General features: G+C 38.9%; 1 protein-coding gene across 6 annotated transcripts in view; it reads right to left on the bottom strand.

Moving 5' to 3' along the window:
- Nucleotides 1-16,020, bottom strand: part of RASA2 (RAS p21 protein activator 2) — a 142,125-nt gene that overhangs the window by 74,248 nt on the left and 51,857 nt on the right. For all 6 annotated transcript variants that reach the window (XM_059163909.1, XM_059163908.1, XM_059163913.1 and 3 more), the window contains exon 5: nt 13,698-13,774. In XM_059163909.1, coding sequence (XP_059019892.1) covers nt 13,698-13,774 — 77 coding nt within the window. The remainder of the gene's footprint in view (nt 1-13,697; nt 13,775-16,020) is intronic.

The raw sequence follows: 16,020 nt of genomic DNA on the forward strand, positions 1-16,020 counted from the left end.
AAAAGATCTACTGGACTATACTGCCTGGAAAATAATATTTAAAAACCCAGGTAAAGGGCGCCTGGGTGGCTCAGTGGGTTAAAGCCTCTGCCTTCAGCTCAGGTCATGATCTCAGAGTTCTGAGATTGAATCCCGCATCAGGCTCTCTTGTCAACAGGGAGCCTACTTCCCTCTCTCTCTCTCTACCTGCCTCTCTGCCTACATGCGATCTCTCTTTCTATCAAACAAATAAAATCTTTTAAAAATAAAAGTAAGAACCAAGGTAAGGATGCTATGTTCACTGCTCCTGGGCTGACATTGCTTCTAGGCCTTCTGTGTGAACAGAGCTAGTACACACACAGACAAACAACCCTGTACCTATCAGACAATTTTACTTTGAGAAATCTGCCTTCAAAGGAGAACAGAGAAATGGGGATGGTAGCTGGGAGAGTCAGGTGGAGATGAGGTCTGGGGAGGTATGCCTTTTAGGATAGGAGATACTAGCACATGTCTTTTTTTTTTTTTTTTTTTAAATAAACATATAATATATTTTTATCCCCAGGGGTACAGGTCTGTGAATCACCAGGTTTACACACTTCACAGCACTCACCATAGCACATACCCTCCCCAATGTCCATAACCCCACCCCCCTTCTCCCAACCCCCCTCCCCTCAGCACCCTCAGCTTGTTTTGTGAGAGTCACTTATGGTTTGTCTCCCTCCCAATCCCATCTTGTTTCATTTATTCTTCTCCTACCCCTTAAACCCCCATGTTGCATCACCACTTCCTCATATCAGGGAGATCATATGATAGTTGTCTTTCTCTGCCTGACTTATTTCGCTAAGCATGATACGCTCTAGTTCCATCCACGTTGTCACAAATGGCAAGATTTCATTTCTTTTGATGGCTGCATACTATTCCATTGTGCATATATACCACCTCTTCTTTATCCGTTCATCTGTTGATGGACATCTAGGTTCTTTCCATAGTTTGGCTATTGCGGACATCGCTGCTATAAACATTTGGGTGCACGTGCCCCTTTGGATCACTACGTTTGTATCTTTAGGGTAAATACCCAGTAGTGCAATTGCTGGGTCATAGGGCAGTTCTATTTTCAACATTTTGAGGAAGCTCCATGCTGTTTTCCAGAGTGGTTGCACCAGCTTGCATTCGCACCAACAGTGTAGGAGGGTTCCCCTTTCTCCGCATCTGTCATCTCCTGACTTGTTAATTTTAGCCATTCTGACTGGTGTGAGGTGATATCTCATTGTGGTTTTGATTTGTATTTCCCTGATGCCAAGTGATATGGAGCACTTTTTCATGTGTCTGTTGGCCATCTGGATGTCTTCTTTGTAGAAATGTCTGTTCATGTCCTCTGCCCATTTCTTGATTGGATTATTTGTTCTTTGGGTGTTGAGTTTGCTAAGTTCTTTATAGATTCTGGACACTAGTCCTTTATCTGATATGTCGTTTGCAAATATCTTCTCCCATTCTGTCAGTTGTCTTTTGGTTTTATTAACTGTTTCCTTTGCTGTGCAAAAGCTTTTGATCTTGATAAAATCCCAATAGGTCATTTTTGCCCTTGCTTCCCTTGCCTTTGGCGATGTTCCTAGGAAGATGTTGCTGAGGCTGAGGTCGAAGAGGTTGCTGCCTGTGTTCTCCTCAAGGATTTTGATGGATTCCTTTCTCACATTGAGGTCCTTCATCCATTTTGAGTCTATTTTCGTGTGTGGTGTAAGGAAATGGTCCAATTTCATTTTTCTGCATGTGGCTGTCCAATTTTCCCAACACCATTTATTGAAGAGGCTGTCTTTTTTCCACTGGACATTCTTTCCTGCTTTGTCGAAGATTAGTTGACCATAGAGTTGAAGGTCTATTTCTGGGCTTTCTATTCTGCTCCATTGATCTATGTGTCTGTTTTTGTGCCAGTACCATGCTGTCTTGATAATGACAGCTTTGTAATAGAGCTTGAAGTTCGGAATTGTGATGCCACCAACTTTGGCTTTCTTTTTCAATATCCCTTTGGCGATTCGAGGTCTTTTCTGGTTCCATATAAATTTTAGGATTATTTGTTCCATTTCTTTGAAAAAGATGGATGGTACTTTGATAGGAATTGCATTGAATGTGTAGATTGCTTTAGGTAGCATAGACATTTTCACAATGTTTATTCTTCCAATCCAGGAGCATGGAACATTTTTCCATTTCTTTGTGTCTTCCTCAATTTCTTTCATGAGTACTTTATAGTTTTCTGAGTATAGATTCTGTGCCTCTTTGGTTAGGTTTATTCCTAGGTATCTTACGGTTTGGGGTGCAATTGTAAATGGAACTGACTCCTTAATTTCTCTTTCTTCCGTCTTGTTGTTGGTGTAGAGAAATGCAACTGATTTCTGTGCATTGATTTTATATCCTGACACTTTACTGAATTCCTGTGCAAGCTCCAGCAGTTTTGGAGTAGAGTCTTTTGGGTTTTCCACATACAGTATCATATCATCTGCAAAGAGTGATAGTTTGACTTCTTCTTTGCCGATTTGGATGCCTTTAATTTCCTTTTGTTGTCTGATTGCTGAGGCTAGGACTTCTAGTACTACGTTGAATAGCAGTGGTGATAATGGACATCCCTGCCATATTCCTGACCTTAGCGGAAAAGCTTTCAGTTTTTCTCCATTGAGAATTGATATTTGTGGTGGGTTTTTCATAAATGGCTTTGATAATATTGAGATATGTGCCCTCTGTCCCTATACTTTGAAGAGTTTTGATCAGGAAGGGATGCTGTACTTTGTCAAATGTTTTTTCAGCATCTATTGAGAGTATCATATAGTTCTTGTTCTTTCTTTTATTGATGTGCTGTATCACATTGATTGATTTGCGGATGTTGAACCAACCTTGCAGACCTGGAATAAATCCCACTTGGTCATGGTGAATAATCCTTTTAATGTACAGTTGAATCCTATTGGCTAGTATTTTGGTGAGAATTTTCACATCTGTGTTCATCAAGGATATTGGTCTATAGCTCTCTTTTTTGATGGGATCCTTGTCTGGTTTTGGGATCAAGGTGATGCTGGCCTCATAAAATGAGTTTGGAAGTTTTCCTTCCATTTCTATTTTTTGGAACAGTTTCAGGAGAATAGGAATTAGTTCTTCTTTAAATGTTTGGTAGAATTCCCCTGGGAAGCTGTCTGGCCCTGGGCTTTTGTTTGTTTGGTTTTTTAATGACTGTTTCAATCTCCTTACTGGTTATGGGTCTGTTCAGGCTTTCTATTTCTTCTGGTTCAGTTGTGGTAGTTTATATGTTTCTAGGAATGCATCCATTTCTTCCAGATTGTCAAATTTGTTGGCGCAGAATTGCTCATAGTATGTTCTTATAATTGTTTGTATTTCTTTGGTGTTAGTTGTGATCTCTCCTCTTTCATTCATGATTTTATTTATTTGGGTCCTTTCTCTTTTCTTTTTGATAAGTCTGGCCAGGGGTTTATCAATTTTATTAATTCTTTCAAAGAACCAGCTCCTAGTTTCGTTAATTTGTTCTATTGTTTTTTTGGTTTCTATTTCATTGATTTCTGCTCTGATCTTTATGATTTCTCTTCTCCTGCTGGGCTTAGGGTTTCTTTCTTGTTCTTTCTCCAGCTCCTTTAGGTGTAGGGTTAGGTTGTGTACCTGAGACCTTTCTTGTTTCTTGAGAAAGGCTTGTACCGCTATATATTTTCCTCTCAGGACTGCCTTTGTTGTGTCCCACAGATTTTGAACCGTTGTGTTTTCATTATCATTTGTTTCCATGATTTTTTTCAATTCTTCTTTAATTTCCTGGTTGACCCATTCATTCTTTAGAAGGATGCTGGTTTAGTCTCCATGTATTTGGGTTCTTTCCAAACTTCCTCTTGTGGTTGAGTTCTAGCTTCAGAGCACTGTGGTCTGAAAATATACAGGGAATGATCCCAATCTTTTGATACCGGTTGAGTCCTGGTTTAGGACCGAGGATGTGATCTATTCTGAGGGAGAATGTTCCATGTGCACTAGAGAAGAATGTGTATTCTGCTGCTTTGGGATGAAATGTTCTGAATATATCTGTGATGTCCATCTGGTCCAGTGTGTCATTTAAGGCCTTTATTTCCTTGTTGATCTTTTGCTTGGATGATCTGTCCATTTCAGTGAGAGGAGTGTTAAAGTCCCCTACTATTACTGTATTATTGTTGATGTGTTTCTTCGGTTTTGTTATTAATTGATTTATATAGTTGGCTGCTCCCACGTTGGGGGCATAGATATTTAAAATTGTTAGATCTTCTTGTTGGACAGACCCTTTGAGTATGATATAGTGTCCTTCCTCATCTCTTATTATAGTCTTTGGCTTAAAACCTAATTGATCTGATATAAGGATTGCCACCCCTGCTTTCTTCTGATGTCTATTAGCATGGTAAATTCTTTTCCACCCCCTCACTTTAAATCTGGAGGTTTCTTCGGGCTTAAAATGAGTTTCTTGTAGGCAATATATAGATGGGTTTTGTTTTTTTATCCATTCTGATACCCTGTGTCTTTTGACTGGGGCATTTAGCCCATTCACATTCAGGGTAACTATTGAGAGATATGAATTCAGTGCCATTGTATTGCCTGTAAGGTGACTGTACTGTATATTGTCTCTGTTCCTTTCTGATCTACCACTTGTAGGCTCTCTCTTTGCTTAGAGGACCCCTTTCAATATTTCCTGTAGAGTTGGTTTGGTGGTTGCAAATTCTTTTAGTTTTTGTTTGTCCTGGAAGCTTTTAATCTCTCCTTCTATTTTCAATGATAGCCTAACTGGATATAGTATTCTTAGCTGCATGTTTTTCTTGTTTAGTGCTCTGAATATATCATGCCAGCTCTTTCTGGCCTGCCAGGTCTCTGTGGACAAGTCTGCTGCCAATCTAATATTTTTACCATTGTATGTTACAGACTTCTTTTCCCGGGCTGCTTTCAAGATTTTCTCTTTGTCACTAAGACTTGTAAATTTTACTATTAGGTGACGGGGTGTTGGCCTATTCTTATGGATCTTGAGGGGCGTTCTCTGCACCTCCTGAATTTTGATGCTTGTTCCCTTTGCCATATTGAAGAAATTCTCCCCAATAATTCTCTGCAGTATACCTTCTGCTCCCCTTTCTCTTTCTTCTTCTGGAATCCCAATTATTCTAATGTTGTTTTGTCTTATGGTGTCACTTATCTCTCAAATTCTCCCCTCGTGGTCCAGTAGCTGTTTGTCCCTCTTTTGCTCAGCTTCTTTATTCTCTGTCATTTGGTCTTCTCTATCGCTAATTCTTCCTTCTGCCTCATTTATCCTAGCAGTGAGAGCCTCCATTTTTGATTGCACCTCATTAATAGCTTTTTTGATTTCAACTTGGTTAGATTTTAGTTCTTTTATTTCTCCAGTAAGGGCTTTTATATCTCCCGAGAGGGTTTCTCTAATATCTTCCATGCCTTTTTTGAGCCCGGCTAGAACCTTGAGAATTGTCATTCTGAACTCTAGATCTGACATATTACCAATATCTGTATTGATTAGGTCCCTAGCCTTCGGTACTGCCTCATGTTCTTTTTTTTGTGGTGATTTTTTCCGCCTTGTCATTCTGTCCAGATAAGAGTATATGAAGGAGCAAGTAAAATACTAAAAGGGTGGCAACAACTCCAGGAAAATATGCTTAAGCCAAATCAGAAGAGATCCCAAATCGTGAGGGGGGAGAAAGGTGCTAAAAAGAGGTTCAGAAAGAAAGAAAGAAAGAAAGAAAGAAGAAGAAGAAGAAGAAGAAGAAAGAAAATGAATAAAGAAAAGTATAAAAAAGAAAAAAATATATACATATATTAGATAAACTAGTTAAAAACATTAAAAAAGAAAAGGCTAAAAGTTAAAAAAAATTTTAGCAGAAGAAGAGAAAAAAAAATAAAAATAAAAAAATAATGAAAAAGATGGGACGCCTGGGTGGCTCAGTTGGTTAAGCAGCTGCCTTCGGCTCAGGTCATGATCCCAGCGTCCTGGGATCGAGTCCCACATCGGGCTCCTTGCTCAGCAGGGAGCCTGCTTCTCCCTCTGCCTGCCATTCTGTTTGCCTGTGCTCGCTCTCTCCCCCTCTATCTCTCTGATAAATAAATAAAATCTTTAAAAAAAAAAATGAAAAAGAAAAAAAATTAAATTAACTGCAAGACTAAAGAATCATAGGGAGAAAGCCCTGAATTCCGTGCTTTGCATTCTACTCCTCTGGAATTCTGCTACTCTCCTTGGTATTGAAACTGCACTCCTTGATAGTTGAACTTGGTCTTGGATGGATTTCTTGTTGATCTTCTGGGGGAGGGGCCTGTTGTAGTGATTCTCAAGTGTCTTTGCTCCAGGCGGTACTGCACCGCCCTTACCAGTGGCTGGGCTGAATAATCCGCTCGGGTTTGCTTTCAGGAGCTTTTGTTCCCTGAGCGCTTTCCGTAGAGTTCCAGAGGATGGGAATACAAATGGCGGCCTCCTGGTCTCTGGCCCGGAGGAGCTGAGAGCCCGGGGCCCCACTCCTCAGTGCGCCCTCAGAGAACAGCGCCCAGTAACTCCCGTCTGCCTGACCTCCGGCCGTGCTCCAAGCTCACCAAGCCTGTGACTGGTTCAAGGTAAACCTGAGCTGTGAGCTCACTGTTGGCTCTGTCTCTGTAGCCGGCTTCCCCGTTCTAAAACCTGTAAGCTCTGCGACACTCAGACACCCCTGATCCTTCTGTGACCCTGCAGGACCTGAGGCCATGCTGACCCCACGTGGGCTTCACCCCGGTTTAGCCTCTGGAGCACTGTCCCTCAGCGGAACAGACTTTTAAAGTCCTGATTTTGTGCTCCGTTGTTCACCCCTTGCTGGGAGCTGGCCCCTCCCCCTGGGGTCTATCTTCCCGTTGCTTTGGATTCACTTCTCTGCCAGTCCTACCTTTCAGAAAGTGGTTGTTTTTCTCTTTCTAGAATTGCTGTTCTTCTTCTCTTCAATCTGCTGATGGATTTGTAGGTGTTTGCACTCTTTAGATAAGCTATCTAGCTGATCTCCTGCTAGCTGAAGTAGTCTCAGCCTGCTACTTCTCTGCCATCTTGACTCCTCCCCCCACTAGCACATGTCTTACATGTTGATGAGAACAATCTAAAAGAGAAGGTGAAGCTGATGAAACAGAAGAAGGAATAACTGAAGAAGGAAAGTCCTTAGGTAGGAGAAAAGAACTCAGAATTCACTCTCAGAAACAAAGGGGGCATCTCTTCTACTATAACATAAGGACAAAAAGATGGATGCCAATACTGGTTTGCAGATTTAGAATCAGAAAAATGTGACCAATTTATAGTCTAAAGTGATGGTGGATCTCATAGGTGTTACTAGAGAAGCACAGTAAAACTCCAGGAAGTTTTAGGTACCCACGAAAGGTCTGTGATCATGCGTTCAAAGTAAAATCAGTCTGTGTGACATTCTATATCAATAATAGGTTATAGACTGAATGCAAAGGAAGAGACTGAGTTCCTTCATACTAGGATTGTTCCAGATAAAGAAGACAGATAAAGAAAAGAACAAGGAAGTTAGAGAACCTGTAAGAAAAAAATGATTACAGTGATAGATCATGGAAAACAACCTGGAGGGAAGTGAAAAATAAAAGCAGGTAAGAATGTGGTAAAGATCGATAGACAGAAGTCCTACTGAAATTTAAGAAATGCTGCAGTGGGGAGCTTCTAGGTCTTGAAGATAGTAGTAACTGCTAGGATATGAACCTTCCCACACTTTACCTCCCAACCATAAGTTTAGCAAACGACACAGAGAAAACAACACATAAAACTACACCTGCAGGGGCACCTGGGTGGCTTAGTGGGTTAAGCCTCTGCCTTTGGTTGTCATGATCTCAGGGTCCTGGGATCATCAGGCTCTCTGCTCAGTGAGGAGCCTGCTTCCCTCTGTCTCTCTGCCTGCCTCTCTGCCTACCTGTGATCTCTGTGAAATAAAAAAATAAAATCTTAAAAAAAAAAAAAAACTACACCTGCAGCATTACTGAAGAAGAGAGAATACCATGGACTCCAAAATACTTCTAAAAATTGAGAAATCAACAATAAATTCCACAAAATTGCTACTGGAGCTCTGCTACTACAGGCCAGTAAGTATGGATCGTGTGGGTTTAAGTGAAAAAGAAAAGAAGGAAGGAAAGAATACAGACCACCATATGCCCATAAAAAGACCTATTTGTGAACATTTATAGCAGCTTTCTTTATAACAGCCTCAAACTGGAAATAATTCACATATCCATCAACTGGTGAATAGGTAAACAAATGGAGTACTACTTGTGAAGAAAAAAACTGGTTTCCAGGTCCAAGTTGAGATGGAGTAGATGCATGCCTTTCTAGTCCTCCCCCATTAGGCATAGCTAAAAATCTTGGGCATTAAATATATAACAAACATAAGAAAACTCTGAGGAGTGAAGAGAAGCAAACCAGTTAAGAGATCTTGGGACCCAAGGGAAGATATGGGAGTGAATTCCCTGGGGTTTTTTTTTTGTACTTTATGTATCTTAGACTGCTTGCTAGAAGCCACCAACCTAGAACACCACCAGTGGGCATAGACAAAAAGTGTTCTAAGAAAAAGCCAGCTAGCTCTCTCTAGCCAAAGGACTAGGAACTGGGCAGCTTACTAAGAGAGAAGCCATTTAAAAAAAATAAAAAACCTCTTACTCTAATCAAACGCCATTAAAAATACTGTGGCTCCACCCAAACCCCCATCAACAAAGACCAAATGCTGAGGAGAGAGCCTAGACTTCTATCTTTAACAAGCTCTAATGGGCCCTTTCCCCCAATGGTGTCAGCAGAGACCATTTTCATCCCCACCTGGTAGCAATGATGCACTCCTCTCCCTTCATGCTGGGGTGATGTCAGAGAAAGCTTAGTAGGAAGGCAAGACCTTCACCACCTACAGGGTTAACTACTAAATCCTCTCAACCATCATGTCAGTGGAGGCCACAATGGAGCAGTAATGAGGCCCTCCTCCCCATGCCAGGCAGAGTGGCCACATGAAAGGACTAAGGGGAGCCTAAACTACCACTCCCATTCAGCAGTAATAAGGAACTCTTCTCACTTCTCCTCCAGGGGTATCAGCAGAGGATGAGTCAGGAACTTGGATTTTTTTTTTTTTTAAAGATTTTATTTATTTATTTGACAGACAGAAATCCCAAGTAGGCAGAGAGGCAGGGAGAGAGAGAGTGGGCGAGGCAGGATCCCTGTTGAGCAGAGAACCCGATGCCGGGCTCCATCCCAGGACCCTGAGATCATGACCAGAGCTGAAGGCAGAGGCTTGAATCCACTGAGCCACCCAGGTGCCCCAGGAACCTGGACTTCTATTTGCACCTAACAGTAATGAATAGGCAATTCCTCTCCATTTACTAGGAGAGTGTCAAGGAGTCTGGCTAAAACAGAATACTTAAATAAGATCCAGAGTCTCATAACATAATACGCAAAATGTCCAGAGTAAAACTGAAAACCACTTATCATACCAAAATACCAATCTTCAGCTTTAAATGGAAAAAGCCAAAAACCAAAAAACAAACAAAATCAGCAAATGAAAACATTGAGACAACATGGATGTTGGAATTATCTGGCAAATATTTAAAAGCAGCCATCATAAAAATGATTCAATGAGCATTTACAAAAACATCTGAAATAAATGGAAATAAAAGTATCAGGAAAAGAAAGTCCTCAGATATAAAATATATGAAGAAGAACTAAATGGAAATTCTGACATTTAAAACCAAAATAACAAACTTGATAGATGAGCTCAACAGTAGAATGGAGGGGACAGAGGAAATATCAGTGAGCCTAAAAGACAGAACAACAGAAATTACCCAACATGAACAGAGAAAACAGACTGGAGAAAAAAAAAAAAAAAAAAAGAAAGAAAGAAAAGAAAAAAAAGAACAGAGCCTCAGGACCTGTGGGATTATAATAGAAGATCTAACATTAATGCCATTTAAATCTCAAGAGGAGAGGAGAAAGATGACAGAGCTGATAGAATATTAGAAGAAATAATAGCCAAAAATACCCCAAATTGGCAAAAGACAAACAGATTCAGGAAGCTGATCAAACATCAAACAGGATAAACCCAAAGAAATCTATGCCAAAATACCTTACAGTCCAACTGAAACACATAGAAGACGAAAGACAAAGACAAACTCTTGAAAGCAGCCAGGGAGAAAAAGCATATTACCTGCATAGGACAATAACTACAGTGAATTAAAAAACCATAAAGACCAAAAGGAAGTGACATATTTTTCATGTGCTAAAAAAAAAAGGAGCTGTTAATAAAGAATTCTGTATCCACTGAAAATATCCTTCAGGAATAAAGAAATCAAGATATTCTAAAATGTCTTGGAAAAGGAAAATTAAAAGAGTATGTATGTCACTTATGGACCTACCCTAAAAGAACTACTGGTAAAAGGAGATTCTCTAAACATAAAGACAGTGATCAAAGAAGGAATCCAAAAATAACAGTAAGCAAAAAATGAATATGGAAAGAGCAAAAATATGGGTAAATACAATGAACTTAGTTTTCCCTTCTTTTCTAATTTTTTAAAACTATATTAGATTGCTGAAGCAAAAATTTTAACACTGATGTGGATCTCAACGTACAAAGGGAAAATATATAAGACAATTACATTACAAAAGGGATTTAAAAGAAGGTAAGGTTTCTACACTTTATTCTAAAAAATGGCAATACCAGTAGACTTTAATAGTTACACATGTACAATGCAATACCTAAAACACCAAGAAATCACACCTAGAAAAACTATTCAAAGAGATATACTACACATAGAAAAACAGTACACAAAAATCTAAATGGAATTCTAAAAATATATTCAGGGAACCCAGAGGAAAAAGAAAACAGGAAAAAAGTAGAGAACAGGGGCGCCTGCATGGCTCAATGGGTTAAAGCCTCTGCCTTCTGCTCAGGTCATGATCCCAGGGTCTTGGGATCGAGCCTCACATTGGGCTTTCTGCTCAGCCGGGAGTCTGCATCCCCTCCCCTCTCTGCCTACTTATAATCTCTGTCAAATAAACAAATAAAATCTTAAAAAAAAAAAAAAAAAAAAAGTTGAGAACAGAAAACAGACCAAAAAATGCCAGATTTAAGCTTAACACGTCCATAATTACATTAAAAGTAAATGCTATAAATTCACTAAATAAAAGAGATTGGCAGAATGGATTTTAGAAAGTGACACCCAACTATATTCTATCTGTAAGAAATTACACATGACTGGATGGATCTGATTGAAGAAAGCCTATCTCAAAAGGTCATATATGGTAAGACTCCATTTACATAATGTTCTTGAAATGACAAAATTATAGATCTGGAAATAGATCAGAGGTTGCCAAAGGTTACAGATGGTAGTGAGGGAAGGAGTGGGTGTGACTATAATAGTATGGTAGCATAAGGGATATCTTTATGGTGACAGAACAGTTCTGTAACTTGACTGAGGCAGTTACCACAAATCTACAAATACGATAAAAGACATACAATATGTTGAACACTGCACAATGTCAATTTCCTGGTTTTTAAATTTTATTATAGTTATATAAGATATAACTTATATAAGTTATATAAGGTATACTGAGTGAAAAGTACACAGGACCCTTCCCTACTTTGCAATTCCTATGATTATCTCAGAAGAAAAGCTTAAAAAAATCAAACTGTCAGAGTTCAAATCCAGATTCTACTACTTCTGTATGAATTTGGGTTTCATGCATTGTTTTGTCATATAACAGTATCTATACCAAGTTATGACAAGAAGTAATGCCTTAAAAAAGGTTAACTATGGATATGTGCAGCAATGCAGATGAATCTCAAAAGCATTATCATAAGTGAAAGAAGCCATCTGCAAAAGCCTACATATTACATGAATCTGTTCATATGATATTTTGGAAAAGGCAAAAACTATAGGGCTAAAATCAGGTCATGGTTTCCTGGTGCTGAGTGTAGGGAGAGAGGACTACACATATCTCTGACTAATGTCTCTAGTAGAGTTTTGACTTCTGAAGTTATGCTAATATTCTACATATTAAAAAAAATAAAAGTAAATAACAAGGATGGGAGGGACAAACCAATTTTTAAAAAGCTGGTAGGGGAGCAGAAGACATAGTGATGCAGATCGTGGATTGAGAAGGCTCCTGTTTGGTTTCTGCCCCCTCCTTCCCTGGCAGCGTGGCCTGGGGCTACTCCCCTCCCGAACCTTTCCAAGACCCTGTCTGAGGTTTAAACCCCATTAAACTGACTGTAAACAGACCAAACAAACCAACTATTTCAAATGTTATCATATAACCAAAGTGAGCAAGGAGGGAGTGGTGGAAGGGACTAATTCAAACACTTTGACTACATGCTCTCAGTCTGGGGGAAAATACTACAAACAAATCTTGAGCTGTTTTTAGTAAGTAAATCCAAACTGAGAAACATTAAAAAAAACCCCACAAAACTGGCCATATTCTTCAAAAATCTCAATAACATGAAACACAAAGAAAAGCTAAAAATTATTACGGGTTAAGGAGATTAAAGAGACACATAAACTAAATGTAATACAACTTAGACTGGATCCTTTCTTGCAGAGAAAAAAACTATCTTAAAGGATATTACTGGGACAGTTGACAAAAGTAAATATAATAACTGTAGATTAAAGTATTAGAATATAAAATATAAAGTATTAGAATATAAAAGTACATTATACTTTTAGTGTAATGATGTTAAGGTTCCTGAATTTGATAACTGTACTAGAGTTATTTAAAAGAATATCCTTATTCTTAGGAAGTACACTAATACATTAATAAGGATCATGTTGCATATATGCAACCTTTATTTAAATAGAGTTCTAAAAAAAGTAATATTAGATATATAATACATATAAATAAGTAAAGAGAGGGGAAGAAAGAAGGAGAGAAGGAGAGAGAGAGGGAAAATGCCTCAAAGGAGCTGGGGTGTTCATAATAAGGATAAGAAATTAGAGACTGGAGCAGCAATAGGAGAGGAACACTTACCCCACCCTAAGGTAAGTGGGCACAGTAGGAAACAGCCTCTAACTGAGAAGGCAGTAGAGGAAATAGTAACTCAGGGGATACTCAGATCATCAGTTAAGACAAAGAAAAAGCATTCAGAAGAAGTCAGGGACATCCAGTAGTTTGCTGATAACATAAGAAAAGTCTGGATGGACAAGAAAAGCAGAGGATTTGGCTTGGAAATTTGTACTTCCAGAGAAGTTAGAAGATTAAAGTCTGAGACACAAAAAATGACTTGAGGGCAAAAGAGGTATTTTAAAGTAGGTAAGAATCAGTACTGGTACATCCCAAGGTAGCCATTTAGTTTAAGTCTCAAGGTTCCTAATGCTCAGCTCTGTGATTAAAATTTCAGTATCTCGAGAGGCCCACCACCAGGAAGGCTTTCCAACTCCATTCTGCCAGAGCACAAGCTATGCTTACCCAGGATCCTGTAACAGCCTACTGCCTATCTCTATCATTTAACCCACATTCAATACATAAAGTTGAACGAATTAATGACCTATTACAGCCTGAGTGGCTATGAGAAGACAAACTGGAAATCAACTTAATAAAGGAATGACACAGCAGAATTTCATTTCTCAAAAAAAGTTTCTGAAGTATATAAAATAAGGTGTTGTCTTAAGATTCAAAGCATACATGATGCAGAATTATTTCCAACTGATTTTGGTAAAAGAAATATGCTTACTGTACAACAAGCTGCTGGCACACAGTTCCATTCTCTGTTATCAGCTCATTCAGTTTTAATTCAAGGTGAACTTTACCCTAAAATGAGAAAAAAAAAAAAAAAAAAAAAAAAAGGTCTATTTTACTGACCAAATACTAAAGGTAAGTACTTTTTCCAATGGTACCAATAATATCTAGTTGTTCACTAATTATATTTTAGTGATCCCTAGCACATGGCTTTGCCCACATAAAGTACTTGTTAAATGACTAATAACCAACAATGTAGAACTAGAAGTCAAATGCTCATATCAGACATGGTACTCCAATCAAAGAATTTAAAGCCCAGTTCAAAGAATATTTATGAATCTCAATTACCATGGCTTAAAAAAAAAAAAAAAAGACAGTACTTATGTTTTAAGAAGATTTAGCAGATTATAAAATGTAGAATGTTTTTTCCAGAAAAGATACACCATCAATAAGAACAGAGGCAATATCATTAAAGGTCAAGAGAAATACAATTCTAAAACAATAAAACTGAGTTAAAGCTAGTAAGATTTAATTTGTCAACAGTTTTCTGAAAATTAAAGATTCATGGAATATCTATAATATTTTAGCAGGCACTGTAGGACTGGCCAGGAATCAACAGATATATAAGACACAATCACTCCTTACAAGAAGCTCACAGTCTAGTTCAGGAGACAATAAATAAAGATAACAATATACAACCAAAAGCATTACTGAAAAAATGGGATACTGAAAATAAGTAAGTGCTTTCTTCAATAACTATTAATAAATGGATTTTTAAAAAATTCAATAGTATAAATTTAAAGTAAACTATAAACTCATGAAACAAAGGTTTAGAAACAATATAATAGAGAGCTTGAGGTTTCCACCCAGCCACTGGCAATGAGCAATTCTAAACTGGTTATGAGCAATTCTAAAGTGGTTAAGATCAGTCCTGGATTACCTCCACCCAGCTGACAAGACAAATTGCCACGGCGGAGATTTCAGGGCTGTGGATGTCTAGGGGCTGATGACGTTAAGTAATTTCATCAGAGGTAAGAAAGTTCATTATCAAGCTACTGTTCCTCTTTGGAACAACCCCTTTTAGACATTCTTTCACAGGCATCTAACTTGAATCAGCCTCACTATTTTATGGGTGTTTATTCCATGAGAGTGAATCTGAGGTCTGCTAACTACAAAGCTCAAGGTTAGACGGATACTAAGTGATGAGCAATAAACACTGACTGATGGATCTCAATGCAAAAGTCTGCATGAGAAAGCTAAACTCTAAAGAAACAAAGGCAACAGTAGGAGCAAAACTGGCAGTTAGGTGGAACTGGAACTATATCAAGCAAATTTTCCACTAAAAATCCAGGCACAGGGCGCCTGGGTGGCTCAGTGGGTTAAGCCGCTGCCTTTGGCTCAGGTCATGATCTCAAGGTACTGGGATGGAGTCCGGCATCAGGCTCTCTGCTCAGCAGGGAACCTGCTTCCCTCTCTCTCTCTCTGCCTGCCTCTCTGGCTACCTGTGATCTCTCTCTGTCAAATAAATAAATAAAAATCTTAAAAAAAAAAAAAAAGTCCAGGCACAAATATTTATAAAATCATATAAAATTTATGAAATAGGTCTTTCATTAATCCTGCTTTAAAACTCACTACCCCTAGGGCACCAGAGTGGCTCAGTGGGTTAAACCTCTGCCTTCGGCTCAGGTAATGGTGTCAGGGTCAATATCGGGCTCTCTGCTAAGCAGGGAGGCCTGCTTCCCCCTCTCCCTCTGCCTGCCTCTCTGGCTACTTGTGATTTCTCTCTGTCAAATAAATAACTAAAATCTTAAAAAAAAAAAAAAAAAAAAAAAAAAAGACCCCTGCTATTTAAGAGTGATCCAGAAGAAGTCCATGATATGTAGTAATTTTTCATATTTCTCAACTAGATTTTTGAATCATCTATGCTGTCACTTGCCTAGTGAATGAGCCTAGCCAACTGCATCAACATTTGAATCTCAAAGCAGTTTTACTATTTTAACATGTATGCATTTTTTTTTAAAGATTTTATTTATTTATTTGACAGACAGAGATCACAAGTAGGCAGAGAGACAGGCAGAGAGAGAGAGAGAGAGAGAGAGAAGCAGGCTTCCTGCGGAGCAGGGAGCCCGATGTGGGGCTCGATCCCAGGACCCTGAGATCATGACCTGAGCCAAAGGCAGCAGCCCAAACCACTGAGCCACCCAGGCGCCCCAACATGTATGCATTTTATGGTAGAAACTGTATGGTGGAAATTGGTATGGTATAGTATTGGTATGGTAGAAATTTTAATGCTAACAGGGCATTCCCAACTGTGTCTC

The sequence above is a fragment of the Mustela lutreola genome, chromosome 2 (genome assembly GCF_030435805.1).
Source record: "Mustela lutreola isolate mMusLut2 chromosome 2, mMusLut2.pri, whole genome shotgun sequence".
In the NCBI taxonomy this organism is placed as follows: Eukaryota; Metazoa; Chordata; class Mammalia; order Carnivora; family Mustelidae; genus Mustela; species Mustela lutreola.